At 37.7% G+C, this 18,126-nt stretch overlaps 1 protein-coding gene across 1 annotated transcript in view; it reads left to right on the forward strand.

Annotated features, from left to right (window-relative positions):
• The first annotated feature begins 275 nt into the window (after positions 1-275).
• Positions 276-18,126, forward strand: part of TMCC2 (transmembrane and coiled-coil domain family 2) — a 112,943-nt gene continuing 95,092 nt past the window's right edge. The window contains exons 1-2 of the mRNA XM_070745500.1: positions 276-465; positions 693-1,064. Coding sequence (XP_070601601.1) covers positions 876-1,064 — 189 coding nt within the window. The 5' untranslated portion in view covers positions 276-465; positions 693-875. The remainder of the gene's footprint in view (positions 466-692; positions 1,065-18,126) is intronic.

Consider the following 18,126-nt stretch of genomic DNA (forward strand, 5'->3'; position numbering starts at 1 on the left):
CGAACTCCCGCCCGCACTGCAAAGCCGCAGCCCAGTGCAGCACCATTCCCCTATTGACAGCTCCTGATAGCGAGAAGGGGCGGGCGGCGGGCGGGCGGGGGGGATGGAGGAGGGCGAGAGCCAACCGGCCAACCAAACCTTGGAAAGCGCTCGAGGCTTAATCCCCGCCTCCTCGCTCTCCAGATCGAGCTACGGCTCGGATTGGCTAGGCCCGGCTATCAATCACCCTAAACCAGCCGGCTAGCTTAAAATGGGTGGGTTACGCTGAGGGAATTGGTTTCTTCGGGCTCGCCGGGAACGGCGGAAAGCGGGTCCCTTTTTTTTTTGCCTGCGCGGGGGAAGTAAGCAAGCGGCGACCAGCCGTCGCGTCAATACGCAAGAGGGAGACATGCCCTCGGCGGCGGGAGAGCGTTGCCCCCCGTGCAGGACGCTGGGCTCAAGACCGCTCTTTCGTTTCCCTAAGCGGTGAGTAGCCTATGAAAGGAGGGAGGGGAGCGCTAACAAATGCCACACTGTTTACTCGCGCGTCATCCTCCCAGTCATCCTCCCAGCTCTTTTCTCCCAGTTGCAGTTTTTTTAAAACTCTGGCCGTCAAAGTTGGGTGGTGGGAGCGGGTCCTCCTTGCCCTGCCAATCCAGCGCATTGAGTTGAATGGACATGTTTTGTTTTATTTTCCTTCTTCTTCTTTGCAGCTCCTCCCTTGTAGTCTGCTCACCTCCCTCCGGATCACAGGTGAAAATGAACTCCAGCTTTCTGGGATGATCTGACTTGGGTCCTTTGCTTCCCCCCCCCCCCGTTTCCCCTTCCCTTCCTCCTGTTTCTTTACCTGCGATGCTTTGGCAAAGCAAGAACCAGAGGCTGGTGTCTCGCCCAGCATGAAGAGGTGCAAGTCAGATGAGCTGCAGCAGTTAGAAGGAGACTCTGCTGGGACGGAAGATGCCCTCCTCCTGCCAACCATGGATGCCAAGCTTGGGGACGCGGCTGCTGCCCCAGCGGATTTGGGTGCCTCCAATCCCAACCCAGCTCCCCATCCTGTTACCCGGAGCAAACCTCCTGATTTAAAGGTATTTTTTAAAAAGCTGTTATTATTATTATTATTATTATTATTATTATTATTATTATTATTTTATTTATTAGATTTGTATGCCGCCCCTCTCCAAGGACTCGGAGCGGCTTCCAACAAACAATACAATCTACAAATCCAACATTAAAACAAAACATATTAAGAAACCCTTGTTAAAAACAATCACACAACTCAATAAACCATGCGTAAAACGGAACAGTCTGGGCACTCAATTCCCCCATGCCTGGCAACCTAGGTGGGTTTTAAAGAGTTTATAAAAAATGTATTTGGCTAGAACCGGAGCCCCCCAACCGGGAGGTGTATAAATTATTGACAAGTGCAAAAATGTCACAGGTGCTACATTCGCATATGGGCCATTCTTTGTCAAGTGGATCAAATTTCAGAATCTTCCCACCCAAAATTTTGCGCACCTCAGTTTTATACCCTAAGGAATATATGTGCAAAGTTTCGTTGAAATTGAAGGTGGTTGAGTGGGGAAGATTCTGAAAATTGGTCCACTTGACAAAAAAAATGACCCATATACTTATTTTTAAAGGTGCACCATTCAAAGCAATCATTGTACTATCCAGCTTGCATGGCAAGTTCCCAGTGCTGAGTTTTCTTGTGGTTCATATATGTTCATTGTTAAATAATAGACTTCCTTCTGTTCATTACCTTTGCAACATAATATAAATAAAATATATTCTACTGTATAGTGGTGCAGTGGTTGAAAAATCTGATCATATTCGATGACATTTTAAGTTAACATTTCACACCATCATTTTTACCTATTATATATTTAAGCTGCAGTTCCATACTTAAAGATAAAACCCAGTGAGCCCATTGGGACCTACATTTAAACAAACACTGTTGTATTGCTAGTTCAAAATTTTATCTAGTAATTCCTTCACTGTTATTTACTGTGTGTAGAGAATAAATATAAGTTACTATGTAAAACTTAATAAAGTAACACCCAATTTAGTGAAAATTTAGACAGCTGTTAGCCAAAATTAGACATCAGTAACTATCAAAAGATGTTGATCTTAATGGAAGATGTTGTTATAACGGGACAATGAATATAAATGGGCCAGTAGAAGTGACCCAATGTGGGTATGATTATTTTTCTGATTTAATGAACTTGGTATAATTTATCTGTACAACTGCAAAATATATTAAAATTATAAACTGTAATCTTATCATATATACTATATAATATAGCCTCTCCTAACAATTGTTTTTGCATTAATGATTGTGTGGTAGTGAAAATTGTATAGATTATTTATTACTTTGGAGTCTAAGATGTTTGCAAAAGAACTTCCCAGATGGGTCTTTATCATTAACAGTGAATTATTTTTAATAAAATCAGACTAAGTACTGTTTGTTAAACTATTTAGTAAACTAGTTTGAATATGAAAGTTATAGGTTACATTTCGAGTCCTGTTGCAAGTTTGTCAACTTACTTGCAACAAGAAAATTTCTTCTTCTAGTAACCAGGAATAAAACCTTTTATAAGTTACAAGAGCATTCCTGCTGCTTTTCTTTTAGACCTTAATGAGCCATAAATGACGGTTTCAGGGCACAACCAGATGGCTGCATTATGATATTATTCCTGAATCAGCAGAAAACTATGCCAGCATAAATTGTGCTGCCCTGAACCTTATCCTGTCTCAGGGAAGAGCCAATTAGTGGTGCCAACATTAAAAATGTTATTGCAAGATGGGTTAAGGAAATTGATTGCTGGATTCCCCTAACAACTTTTCGCCTTCTGCTGAGCATCATTTCCACAGATGAGGTGAGGAATCACTGTTAATCACTCTTCTTAACCTATGGTACACTAGGGTTAGCCAGGTCTAGAAGATCCTAGGATGAGAAGTTTAGCCATCTTTCAAATTGCCTGAGTGATAGGTTGCTGATATAGAAGAAAGCTTTTGAGGACTATCATGGCTTTTCTTATCTTCCACCTTACCTCAGGTCTTCTGGTGCTTGTGATCTGTAATGTGGATAAGATGGGATCAGGTGAAGCAAGAAGAGAAACAATGAATAAATAAGCAACTTCCATTCTCAGCTAGTGATACAAGGGAAGGTTATTGGTGGGCAGAATGCAGAAATAATCTGTAGAATGGTCAAAATGACGCTGCTGGAAATAAGGACAAGACAGCAATATGCAATGGACAGCATCTGTCTCTGTTTCGCTGTTTAAATGGACCCTTAGTGAAACATAGGATTACACTGTTAAAATATTGTTAATCCTGTCGACAGAGATCTAATTCTTTTTCAAAAGAGCACTGAATCTGTACACAATAATGAGGTCAGATGAAAGTGTCTCTCGGACATTACATGGAAAGTCCCTCTAAGGAATCTGGTATCTTCTTCAACTCACACGAAAATGAACGCAAAGGGATCTAGAGGAGTAGAGGGTATACCTCTAACAATGCAAAATGGCCGATAGGAGTTGAACTGATCCCCAGCCCATACCACATTATTAATCATATGGTTGATTAAGTATGTGAAAAAGTATCCCCAGCAAAAATTGAAAAGAGGGAGAACACCTTGAATAGCTGAAGATAATGGAGATGTGGTACATACAAAATGGGGCACCTGGGTATGTCAGTGTTGCGGTTAGGGGCTCAGATGGACTAGTAATTACTGTAGATACTTTTGCAAAAGTGGTATAACTGTACATTAATTATTTTAGTTGGTGTTTATATTTGCCCAAGATGTAGGTTGGGACATATTTGTCTTGTCTCTGTGGAACCTTGTTTATTACATCTTGAAAGCTAATGAAATTTCTGCAGACATTTTATAATAATCCCATTTTCTTGCTGTTCTGGGTTTTATTGGTTGAAAGCTAAGGACAGAAATAAAACAAAATAAGTTAAAATGTATAAACTATATTTTTTCTACTGTCTCAGTCTATGAACAGAACACTAGATATACCCTGTCCATCACTGTTCTATAATTCTTCAGCTCCCATCCCATTTAAGATCTATGCATCTCTACTTCCACAAGTGATCTTCCCATGAGAATATTTATCTATTAAATTATCACAAATTGCAAGGCCCACACCAGTACATACTTGTAGCTTTGTCTTTTTAAACATTTCTATTGGGTTTATATGACCCTGGGTATTTATTTTTAATTAAAAAAAACTAATGATGAGAACATGCAAAATATTTTTCAGTGGTGTCTCATGCTTGGCATTTCTACGTTTTTGATGTATTTGTCCAACATATTTCTTTAAAATGTTAGTTCTATTATGTTTTTCAGAACAGTAGTAGTCTTTTTACAGTTATATTTGCAGCCAACAAAATATATGGATTTTTTAAAAAAAATGTAAGGACACATTTGAACAAGTTGCACCCAGTATACAACTTGTTGAAATGTAGGGATTGGTGAGCAAATCAGACAGAGATGTTAATCTCTTTTGATAAGAATAAATATGGGTGAGATTAAAACATGTCTTGTCTAAGGAAGAATTATACTCCCAGAACATGTACACATGCATAATTTTAACATTAACACTAGGAAATTTATATATTGCTCTTCGTCCCGTGATTATAGAGCGGTTTACAATAGAGAAAAGAAATCTGAGAAATTTAAGAGTCCAATAAAAAGAAGACAGCTCTAGAGGCATCAGAAGGAATCAAGATCACAATAAGTTTTTCAGATAGTGTAAAATTGTAGAGAATGATGTTTAATGAATTTCACTGCTGTGTTTTATATTTCCTAGGAATTGGAAACTTGCAAATGTAGCATTGTTAGCATTCAGAAAAACGCAAGGAAATTTCAATTGCGATGTACTGAAGATATGTTAATCACAATATATTAAATACTAGTGGTTTAAAAAGAAAATAGAACAACATTCATGCAGATATAGTATGTAAACAGACACTATGACAAAAAATGGAATGCTATTTTCCCTGGAAAGAAGAACAAGTGTTTTTCTTTTCAAAACTCCTTTAGCCAGGATTCTCAAACTTTGCAGCATTATGATGCCTCAAAATGAGAGGTGAATTTGTGGAACCACTTCATAAAAATGTCAAGGTAACAAATAAATCAGAAATTCTATAACATATAAAGGACTACACCAATGGGTTTCAATACTGTATCTGTCAACCAGGGCTTTGCTTCCTGCTTTATGTCAGTTTGTACTTCTTGTTTGCTTTGCCTAAGCAAGCCTGACAAACTTTAAAAGGTTTTTGTAAGTCCCACCTTGAGTTCAACTAGCTACTTACTTGCTTACTTACTTATTTATTTACTTATTTACTTATTTATTTATTTGACTTATATTCCACCTAATACTATGAGACTCAGGGTGGCTTACAACAATAAAGTAATAAAATGATGTATTAGAAGTCAAAAATAACAATAAAAACCCAGTTTACTAATCAACAAAAACCCCTGCATTCCACTATACAATCGTATACACATACATACCAAGCAAAATGTAATTCAGCTGTGACTAAATGTTATTCTCACAGCCCCCAGGCCGGATGCAAAGCCAGGTCTTCAAGGTCTTTTGGGGGTGGTGGTGTAGTTGGTTCCAAAGAGCTATGAACTGTGGTTTGTTTGATCATGATTTACTGAACAACCAAAGAGTTCATTCAACACATAGCCATAAACTATGAGTCTTAGAAGACCCCTAATTGCATGCCAGTGTTGAATGGGAATTATACGGCCATTATATGCCCATGAAGATTAAAGATGGAAGATCTCCAGGATTGGAGAATTCAGATATCTGCAGCCACTCAAACCTGTCAGGGCTCTGTTCCTTCTTTTCCAGACAATCAATAAATGAGGGGTTCTTCTAGTTATTCTATATATAGTTCAGTACTTGGTCGGTATTCCCATCATCTATATCAGACCTGGGCAAGGGGCGGCCCACGGGCCACATCCATCCTGCCCACTGTCTGTGACCGGTCCATGGAGGTTGGGGTCCGCTCCAGTGCGAGGATGAAAGAGCTCACCACATCTGCCGGGACTCCTCCAGTTCCTGCTTTCCTGATGAATCGCACTGGAGTGGACCCCGACTTCCTACCGAGAGCGGCCGAGCACAGAAACCATGCAAACACTCCAGTGCAGTGACTGTGGTGCACCGTGTTGCCGTAAAGCAAACAATTAGGGGTCTGTAGAGTGGGTCAGGGTGTTTAGGTCAGGGCAGAACTGAGTTAATTATATATAAAACCATCCCAATTTCTCATGTGGCCCCATGCCAAAATTAATTGCCCACCCCGATCTATATTATCATTTTTTTCTGCTTAAAAATTCAAATAAATATTTGGGGGGGGGGAACAATGTTGGCCTAATTTTTTCACCATTGTAACTGAAAGATTTGCTAAACAAGGCAATTGCTAAATGAACAGAGTCATGATTTCATTTAGCAACCCCTTGATTTAACAATTAAGTTGCCAGTGCTAGTAATCACTAAACAAGGACTATCTGTATTGATAAATATTTTCTCTTCTAAATGTGTAGATAAGGATTTTGAAAGAGAAGGTATGTCTTTTAGATATCACAAGAAGCCTTCTTGCCCAGAGTTATTCTACTATGTGTTAGGTTCCATTTATGCAGCGGTGTCTGTCTGTCTGTCTGTCTGTCTGTCTGTCTGTCTGTCTGTCTGTCTGTCTGTCTATCTATCTATCTATCTATCTATCTATCTATCTATCTATGTATCTAGTCTTCAGAGAGGGGCGGCATACAAATCTAATTAATAAATAAAATAAATATCTATCTACCTACCTACCTACCTACCTACCTACCTGGGGTGGCTTACAACAAAAATAGTATGTTACAATAAGAACAAATCCAATTAAATTAAAAATTATATAACTATCTAAAATCCCTGGTTATATTAAAATTCAATTCAATTTATTAGATTTGTATGCTGCCCCTCTCCGAAGACTCACACCCATTCATACAGCAACCATACAATCATTTGTTGGCCAGGGGCTAAGGTCTAATTGGCTTCATAAATGGTGACATTAATGAGTCTTAAGACTCTTATGAAAGGCGAGGAGGGTGGGGGCATACAAATCATTATGGTAAGGACTGTCACATGTCACAAGACAGCCAGTAAGTAAGTTTCCACTTTATGCTATAAATTATAACACTGGTCTTGAGCAATTCAGGATTTCTGTCAATGCTAAGTTAATTTCTGATTGACTGCTCACTCAATTTTCCTCCTTTTGCCTACAGATTGTCAGATATTTTGACATCATTTTTCTCTGAGCATATTTTTTAATAGTAAACTTACTGTATATAAATATGTCACATACCTGTCACTGCTTTCTTATACTATACAGTTTATAAAGATAAATTATAATATACAGCTGTCTCTCAAAATCTAAAGGATTATTCAGAACTGCTTTAATAATATGCTTCAATCCTTTTGATCTTATAAGACAATTTTTAAAATGCTGTCCTTCAACAGCAATATTATTTAGCAGATCCCTTAGAGCAAGAATGCATTACAAGTGATGGTCAGAAAGATAATTTTAACACATGTTTTTATACATTTGTGAATAATAAAATTATCCAAGTTCATTCATAGCAGAAACAATCAGGATTAGATATGGTCAATAAACGTTTCAGACATAAGATACACAACATCCAAGTAAAAAGCAACCCACCATATCTAACCGATAGTAAAGGTCAGTTTTCCAGAAAAATCAGTTACATAAGCTACTGCTAAGAATATATAAGGCAAGCTTGTTGCTGATACTGTTCTGGGACCTGACTCATCATAGCAACCATAGATGTTTTTATACAGGAAGTCTTTTAGTCTTCACCTACATCCATGCTAATTGCACTGAAATAGAATCTAGAACTACTTAAGAGGAATTCCCAACTTCCATGCAACTCTTCCTTGGTCTAGTGATTCTGTATCTCCCTCGTTTCTTTGCATCTCAATCTAGTACAACTAGATTTCATGCAATTTCATCAGAGATGTAATTAATCCAAGGGCAAAATCTAAAACTGAGTTCTGTTGTGATTCTGCTGAGTCAGACTTTAAAATATGTAACCTACTTGTCCTCCTCTTGTTACTCACCTCAGTTAATGATTGCAATTGAAGTAATGGCATGCACTATCTTAAGCCACATTGAGTGCCCCATCATAAAATTTGTGATTGTATTTATTATTATTATTTATTGGATTTGTATGCCGCCCCTCTCCGCAGACTCGGATAGGACTTTGGATAGGACTTTAGTCAGCTATGAGGTTCTGGTAAAAGTACTGGCATACAATGAAGGCCAACTCAAACTGGATAAATATTTGCTCCCTTTCCCTTTCTGGAGTCAGGTTGGGAATGATCTTTTCTAGAATTTGAGGTCAAAAATTGGAAATTCACCTTGTATTATTGTTTTAAATAGGGTAGACATGTCTATGTTTGCAAGACACACTAGTATAACCAAGGTTTTCTGAACCCAGTTTTAAGGGATTATGTGAAATATTGAAATCTTTTTTCCCTCTAGAACCTTGCATCACTATGAATAATCATTTATACTGTACTTCACTCACTTATGCAACCAAACTCAGTTTGAAGCAGTATTCTGTTGGCCTGTTCATGTGCTTATGCTTTACACTTTACTCAGGTTCAGGGGGGGAAAAAGACACCTCGTGTAATTTTGAGGGGCAAATCTCTAAAAGACTCAATTCAGAATTGAGTCCCCAATTAAAATCAAAATATTTGGATTGTTAGATTTTATTTTAACTCAGCTTGCTTGTATTTTGTGAACCTGGACTGGAGTTTAAAGTGAAATGAATTCCCTTTCCAGCTATGAATACAGAGACAAGAAGATAGGGCATCAATTCTTTTCCATGTTTTAAAATCCATGTAGGTAATAAAATGGAGGCAGAAGAAGGTGCTAACAGAAACATAGAAACATAGAAGTCTGACGGCAGAAAAAGACCCCATGGTCCATCTAGTCTGCCCTTATACTATTTTCTGTATTTTATCTTAGGATGGATATATGTTTATCCCAGGCATGTTTAAATTCAGTTACTGTGGATTTATCTACCACGTCTGCTGGAAGTTTGTTCCAAGGATCTACTACTCTTTCAGTAAAATAATATTTTCTCATGTTGCTTTTGATCTTTCCCCCAACTAACCTCAGATTGTGTCCCCTTGTTCTTGTGTCTCCATATGCATTGGTTTTGATCCCAATCACCATTCTAGGTCACCATTTTAATTTTTTCCCCAACCTGAAAGCAAAGAGTGGAAGAGAAAATAGGACATAAACCTAGATTTTGTTTTGTAATTGATAAAGGAAAATGTGACTTTCCCCATTGTATAATATGAATTACTAAGTGCATAGCAACCCTGTAGTATCAGTATCAGCAGAGAAGACTTAAGTCTACCATAAGAACATAAACAGTCTTAAGTCAAGGCTCCTTCTCCCAATAATACAGTTACTGTATTATAGCTACTGTAAAGCCAATTTACACAACTAAGAAGACATTCTGCTTTCTTACTTTAGTTGTACTGTAATTGGTTCCCTAAATTGATTGGATGCAGCTGTTATTGTTTTGCTGGGATATTCTTTAAAGATGCCCCTGGTGAATCACATTGCTTGCTCAATTCTTCCTTGAAAAACAGAGAACCTGTGAAGTGTTTAAGGAGTCACTGCAAAAGAGAGGAGACCTGAAGATAATAATCTGAGGGTGAATTAGAGAAAATAGGTGGTATGTTATTTTGTAACTTTAAAATTTTCTGCCACCTTTTGGGTTTGAAATTAAACGAAAAATTATTGTTACTAGTTTCATTTTACTTCCATTTACTATGTCTTCTTCCTTTATTTTCCCATCATTTTCTATTCTTTTTTTCTTTGTTTTACGTTTCTTTTATATTTTAATGCTTTTTAGGTTCTATTTATTTTCTTCCCTCATCCCCAATTGCTATAGAGAAGTACAAAGAGTAACTGATTAGAGTTAGAGTGTATGGTATGCCAGGATGTGTTGTGGTTAGCTCTGGCCCAGCTCCTGCCCCAAGGACTGTGGATGTGGGGGAGACATCCACATGCTGCAGGCCTGTTTTGCCCCCCCCCTCCCTGTGGAATCTGATGATGAAGGCTCCTCTGACCAAGAAGACATGAGTGACAGGGAGGAGGAGAGTGTGGCAGACAGCTCAGAAGGAGATCAATTATCTAGGTCCTCCTTGGATTCAGAACAAGAGTTAATGATACAGCCATGAATGCGGAGAGCAATGCATAGGCAACAACAACTGAGAGATTATTATCAAAGAAAATGAGGCCACCTGTGGTTGGGTGGGGCTGTGGTAATTAGTGAGGCTGCTATAAATAGCCTGTGGGTTTGGCCATTGTGGAGGATTATCTGATCCTTGTGTTTCGTGACTGCTTTACTGACTTTGACCTTTTGTGTGCTGATTTTTCCCCACTTTGAAACTAAACCAGGGCAAAGTGTGTTTCACTTTGTGAAAAAAGAAGGACTGAATTACCTCACAGCTGCAAGCTAAGTATCACAGAACTGACAAGGGACTTGTACAAATTACCAGTTTGTTTGGAGACAAGTGCTCTTTGCTATACAAAAAGAGGGCTTAGTTTAAGTGAATTTTCATTATAAAGAACATTGTTTTGAATTTTCAAACGTGTGTGTGTCTGAAATTGTATCTGTGCATTTTTGGGAGGATTCTACCAGAGAGCTCGACAGAACAGGATGTATATTTTTGTGAGGCATAAAAGATACCACAAAAGAAAGCTTGTGTAGGTTCATTTATCAGAACTGTAATTCTGCCAATTACAATGGACCTTATCCTACATTTGTATGATAGAATTGTAATCTTAAGAATAAAAAAGGAAAAGTGGTAAATGGGAGAGGAAACACAAAGTGTGGATGGATACAAAAGATGTTATGTTCCCAGTATGTAAATGAGGGGATTCTAAATAAGCCTACTGTATTATTTTATATCTGGTGGTCCTATAAGCATCAAAACACATATTTTGCTATTTTATTAGAATGTCAAACTGCTGTATTTTAAAGATATTTCAAAAGTCTGGGAGTAGAATTTAATTATTATCGATAAAATACTTCTTATTGTAGAACAAATGAAAATATTTTGAAGTTTTGTGTGTGAACATTGCATCCACCATATTCTGCTTTATATACATACAATTTGCCTTTTAGTCTTCATTTACATTTCTGTGAAATAGGATTCTATTGGAGATAAATTTTCTGTTATGATATGAAAAGATAATCTGCCTGTTTTCCCACCATCACTTTACCACTAGTACAGACTTATGGAGGTCTGTTATCAATTTTGCTCCCATGTATTTTTTAAAGTCTGTAACCACAGTGATTGAGTGAGGAATTGGGTTACTAATTATAAACATAAAACTGCCTGATAAGACTGGTTGATGATTGTGAAGGTATTTCTATAGCACCATCCTCATTGGGACACTATTGGAATAAATAAAATGCCTTTCCAGAAAAGAGGGGAAAATATAGTTATAAAATCTAAGCAGTCTGGTGCTTAATGTGCTTAGCCCTTCCCTGCCAAATTTTTTTTAGGAAACTGATATCGCACTCATCAGGCTTACCTCGCTACTGTGGCTCAGTGCTAGCAGAGTCCAGCGCAATTCTGCTACTGCCCTTGTGCAGGTAGCAGAATTGCAGGCGCGGAGACGCAGGTGCACCTGTATTTCAGCACGCATGCGTGGAAACAAAAAAATTGCACCAAAACACAGGCGCACTTGCATCTCCATGCGTGATTTTGCTGCCTGCACAGGTGCAGTAGCAGAATTGCACTGGACTCCGCTAGCACTCAGAGCCACGGGAGTGATCAGATGTCACCGTTCCACCTTAGTAGCCCACCTCTGCTTCCTTGAAGATGGGAAGTGGCAGCAAGAACTTTAAAGCCATTGCACCAAAAACAAGTTAAAACTAAAATGAATAGACCCTGAAGACATCTGGAAGAGGAAGTTTGAGACTTCCAGTTTCTTACCTCACATGCTTAATCACGCTGCTGCAGCTACATATATATTTTTCTTTCTATAAATGTTACTTTACCAAGTAAATAAGTAGTAAATTATAGTCTCATGACTTTTTCTTTTGTTGTGTTCCATAGTATTGCCTTTCTGAATAAGGTTGTGATTGAAGACTTTTGCTTTTTCAGCTGTCGAAAAATGCTGATGCATCCTTTATTTTATTTTGTGGAGTAAAAGACAATATAATTTCATCATTGTCCATATAATTTCAGAATTCCATACAAACAGCTTTGTTTTCCTTGCTTAAAGTCAGTTTTGCGAAGATCCTGTTCTTCATGAGGCATATGATTATAATTATTCTTTGCAAGCTAAGCTTTTAAAGAAAGAAAACACAATCCTGCAATTATAATGGGCTCCAATATTTCCCTAAGGGTAAAAAAGGATGATAGTTAATTGTTTTCCTCATCTTTATTGAAGTGAGCATTGGAAGCTATATATTAAAAAAGCCAACTATTAACTCATAGAAACCAACCTCTTAATTCTTGACTGGCAAACTTTATTATCTGGCTGTAACACTGCCAATGATCTTTATAACATCTTCCTCAAAGTCAAAAGAACTATCAGACTACATATTAATAACCACCATAATAACCACCATTAATAACCACCATAAACAAGAAAAACAAACTGCCCATAAGGAAGCTACAATCCCCCCAAAAAAATCCCTCTGGCGAAAAAACAAAGCAGGCTATATAGCTAACTTCAAATACTGCTACAAAAATATATGCCACCAAATAAAGACAGAATGCTCCAACTATCACAGCAAACAAGAGGAAAACCTTCTTCACACAAAATCCAATCATGCCTTCTACAACTTCGTAAATAATAAACTCCAGGACTCAAGACTCCTCCCACCACTAAAAGGACCCAACAACAAAGAATGCTATGATGAAACAGTCAAAACTAAACTCTTCAACACATTCCTTGGCTCAGTATTTGTAAACAGCAATGGTTCATGTCCAAAATTCCCTAGATGCGCCACAAATACTCACAACGATTTAACATAAATAGATTTCACTGAAGACAACATTGAAAAAGCGTTGCACAGCCTAAAACCTCTGTCAATCGGAACTGATGGACTATGTGCATATTTCCTAACAAAACTCTTCACAGCCATAGCTGAACCACTAAGCATAATCTTTGAAAAATTTTACAAGACCAGTTCCCTACCAAATCTATGGACACTAGCCACAGTCATCCCCATCTTCAAAAAGGGAGATCCCAGTCTAGGAAAAAACTACAGACCAATCTCTCTATGCTGCATCACATGCAAAGTCATGGAATCAATCATAAACAAATCCATTACCTTCCACCTAGAAACTAAGAACCTACTTTCAAATAAGCAATTTGGTGTCAGGAAAAAATTATCCTGCAATCTGCAACTACTACACGGCAAAAGCATATGGACCTCAAAACTTGACCAGGGTAAATCAGTAGATGCAATTTACATAGACTTCTGTAAAGCCTTCGCCTCAGTGGTTCATGATAAACTAGTTCTGAAACTGAAATCCTATGGCATCTCTGGATCCCTACATGATTGGATAACTGCGTTCCTGTCAAACAGACAACAAGTGGTCAAAATAGAGAGAGCCCTATCTAATCTCATTCCTGTTAACAGCGGTGTACGCAAGGCAGTGTACTAGGACCAACACTCTTTATACTCTATATAAATTATCTTTGCAATCACATTACAAAGGACTGTGTTCTCTTTGCTGATGATGTAAAAATCTTCAACATCACCGACAATACTGCTACCCTCCAAAAAGACCTTGACTTTGTATCAGAATGGTCAAACATCTTGCAACTCCAAATCTCAATCAACAAATGCTCTGTCTTACACATTGGCAAAAAGAATCAGAACACCAAATACAAACTGAATAAACAAGACCTTGCAGACGATCCTCACTCTGTCAAAGACCTTGGAATACTCATATCAAATAACCTAAGTGTTAAAGCCCACTGCAACAACACTGCCAAAAAGAACAAGGAAGATGTTCTTGCATACCTTTCTAAACTAAATGTCAACAAATCGCCAGGTCCAGATGGCATCCCCCTCAAGGAACTCAACAGTGTGAAATTGTTGAACTTCTAGCTGAAATATATAATCTTTCTCTAAGATCAGGCACTGTACCTGAGGATTGGAGGGGGGCAAATGTAACTCCGATCTGCAAGAAAGGATCCAGAGGTGATCCAGGAAATTATAAACCAGTCAGTTTAACCTCAGTTCCAGGCAAAGTGATGAAAACCATTATTAAAGCCATTATTACTGGGCACATAGAAAAACAGGCATTTCTGAAAGAAAATCAACACAGTTTCTTCAAAGGCAAATCATGTCTTACTAACTTGTTAGAATTATTTGAGGGTGTAAATAAACACATAGATAAATGGGACCCAGTTGATATTGTATATCTGAACTTTCAAAAGGCTTTTGACAAAATCGCTCACCAAAGGCTCCTAAAAAGGCTCTTCAACTATGGAATTAGAGGACAGGTCTTGTCTTGGATTGGTAACTGGCTAAATTTTGGAAGCAAAGGGGAGCAATAAATGGACAATTCTCTGGATGGAAAGAAGTGAGAAGTGTTGCACCCCAAGGTTCAGTTTTTGGACCATTATTTTTTAATTTATTCATTAATGATCTGGATGTAGAAGTAAATAGTAAGGTGGCAAAGTTTGCTGACAATACTAATTCCGGGTAGTGAAAAGTGAAACTGATTGTCGGGAGCTCCAGAAGGATCTCTTGAAATTGAGTGAGTGGGCAACAAAGTGGCAAATGCATTTTAACCTAAACAAGTTATGCATATCAGGGCAAAGAACCCCAATTATATCTACTGATGGGGACTAAGCTTTCTGAGACAATCTAAGAAAGGGATCTTAGGGTTTTGGTGGACAGCTCAATAAAGATGTCAACCTAGTGCACAGCAGCAGTAAAAAAAGCGAATTCCATGCTTGGCTTCATTAGGAAGGGAATCAAAAATAAGTAAGTGTTGTATCGCCTCTGTACAAATCGATGGTGAAACCACACTTGGAGTACAGTACTTGTACAGTGCTGGTCACCACACCTCAAGAAGGCTATAATAGAACTGGAAAAGGTCAAAAAAGGGCAACAAGTATGATCAAGGAAATGGAGCACCTCCCTTATGAAACCAGGTTGCAACGCCTTGGTCTCTTTAGTCTTGAAAGACGGCATTTAAGGGGTGACTTGATTGACGTGTATAAAATCATGCATGGGATAGAAAAGGTGGATAGAGAAAAATTCTTTCTTCTATCACACAATAGGGGGCCACTCCCTAAAGCTCATAAGTGAGAATGTGAGGACTAATATAGGGAAATATTTCTTCACCCAGAGGGTTGTTGGTTTATGGAATTCACTTCCAGAAGAGGTCATGACAGCTGTCAGCCTTAGACAGATTCATGGATGCCAAGTATCTCGGTGGTTATTGAAATGGATTCCCTTGAGTACCATTTGTTGTGTGTCAAGGGAAAGAGAGGGTTTTGCCTTCTCTTTCTGCTCAAGATCCCCATGTACAATTGGTGGGCCACTGTGACACAGAATGTTGGACTCAATGGGCTTTGGCCTGATTCAGCATGGCTCTTCTTATGTTGTTATGCTTCAAGAGTTGTTAACCTAATCTTATGTAACTTCTTCTCCAGTAATATCACACTACTAACCAGAGCATACAAAACATTTGCTAGATCAATCCTTGAATATAGCTCATCTGTCTGGAACCCACACTACATATTGGACATAAATACATTAGAAAGTGTCCAGAGATACTTTATGGGAAGAGCCCTCCACTCCTCTACCCACAACAATTTATCTTATGCAACCAAACTTGAAATCCTGGGCTTAGAATACTTAGAAGTACATCGCCTTCGGCACGACCGAAGCATAGCTCATAAAGTTATCTGCTACAACATCCTTCCTGTCAATGACTTTTTCAGCTTCAACCACAACAATACACTAGCATACAACAGATACAAATTCAAAATGAACCACTTCAAATTTGACTGTATAAAATACGACTAGCAACAGAGTGGTTAATACCTGAAACTCACTACCTGTCTGTGGTTTTGTCACCTAAACCCCCAAACTTTACCCTTAGACTGTCCACTGTTGACTTTACCCAGTTCCTAAGAGGTCAGTAAGTGGTGTGCATAAGTGCACCACATGCCTACTGTCTCTGCCCTAATGTTCCCTGTTATCAATATCCATCTCATGTATCTAAACAATTTATATATACTGTATGTTTATTACCAATACATGCTTCACAAATAAGTAAATATAGTAAATGCCATTACAAAGTTGTCAACTTCTTGCTTTTTTTTTTTTAAAGGCTATGTTTTTGGAGGAGACGTTAATTGAAATTGTGGAATTTGGGGAAAGCAAGTTTTTTTTCCAATCATAGACATCTACAAAAATAACTCCTATAGATATAATATCAAATAAAAGAACAATGCTTTATTATTTTCAGCGGGAATGAATTTTCTTTCTGTATTCCTGATATCTCTTCTACTAAATTAATTTGCAGTGAGAAAAACTACTTGCATACATGAGATATTTTCATACAAAAGGAGAACAATCCATTTAATCTCAAACCTGTTTTTAGAACGAAATAGCAGCAGGAAGCTCACAAGCATGATTTAAAAGTAATAGCAGTTTTCCAATAATTTTCCCTAGCCATTGGTATTTAGAGTATATAGGTCCTATTATTCTCGAGAGTAGATACAGCCTTTATTGCCTTTATTAATTTGTCTTGTTTTCTTTTAAAAGGCATTTAAGTTGATGGGACCATCACTATATCTTAGGTTAGATAATTCCAAAGGTCAGTTATGTACTGTACGCCATTTAGTGCATTGCAGGGATCTATCCAAAGCAATTTTGATTGATTGGCTTCAAATATATCATTAAGCTATGATTTACTTAATCAATATTTCTCTGCTTTCTCTCTCTGCTGCCTGTTACTTCCTTGCCATCTTCTGTCTTTAATGGACTGTTTTCTTGAATTTTTTTTTGTTATCTTTGACTTTTATTGCAAGTCTTTTGTTCATTCTGTGCCTTTGTTTTCCTGATTTCGTCTTTGCAGATTCTGGCTATCTGCTGATATTCTGCCTTAGTTGTGTGTCCTTCTTTCCATTTTTTATACTCGTCCTTTTTGTCTTTCAGTTTGTCAGAGAAATCTTTGTGGTTTCTTCTTGAATTTCTTGTTTTTCTTTTTCAGTTGTATTGTGTTGGACTACACTTTTATGATCATATTTCCTGATTAAAAACAATTGGCTAGATTCTACTAATATGATGAACCAAAGCTAAACAAATTATATTATATTTTAGGCTGAACAGTAAATCCAGCTATTGCTTTGCCTGTAGAAATTAGGTTTTGAAGTGAATGGATGCCTTCCCAGAAGGGTTAGGATTATGTTAACAAGATTTCCCACTTACTTGGATGTTATCATGATGCCATAATTAGAGGGCATCAAATTGGGAAAGGTTGAGAAACTATTACCAGCAAAAGACTATATGCTTCTGATTGTCATATGGTGCTTTTATTGATGCCTAGGAATGAATTTAATCATAAGTATCCAATAATTTTGGAATAGATGAAATTGTTTACTTGCCTCATTAATGCTAAAATGGGATGAGTGAAGAAGTGGACTGTTGAAACTGATTTCCAAAGTATTCAACAGAGAGAGAACAGTGGGGATCCTATTAGAATTCTATTTAATTAGGATAATTTTGCAACACATTGTAGTGAACAATTTTCATTGTTTGGGATTATCTATATGTCTATCAGAACTATATATTTTTTTAAAGTACTGTACTGTATATGCATTTTATTTTATTTCCAGTAGGTATTTTTGTGAGTGCCAAGAAACCCAGTTTAATTTGGGAATGAAAGAAGTAACTATCTAGTTCTCAGGTACCAAAAACAAACAGTGCAGATCAAGTAGATTATACTGTAAAAGAAAGAGCTTGCAATGGATAAAAGAGGTCAGACTTATTACAGCTTCTATAACTTATCTATGCAATAAATTTTTTTGCAGAAGCTGACTCATGTCTTCCACACC

This window comes from Erythrolamprus reginae, chromosome 3, assembly GCF_031021105.1.
Source record: "Erythrolamprus reginae isolate rEryReg1 chromosome 3, rEryReg1.hap1, whole genome shotgun sequence".
NCBI classification, from domain to species: Eukaryota; Metazoa; Chordata; class Lepidosauria; order Squamata; family Dipsadidae; genus Erythrolamprus; species Erythrolamprus reginae.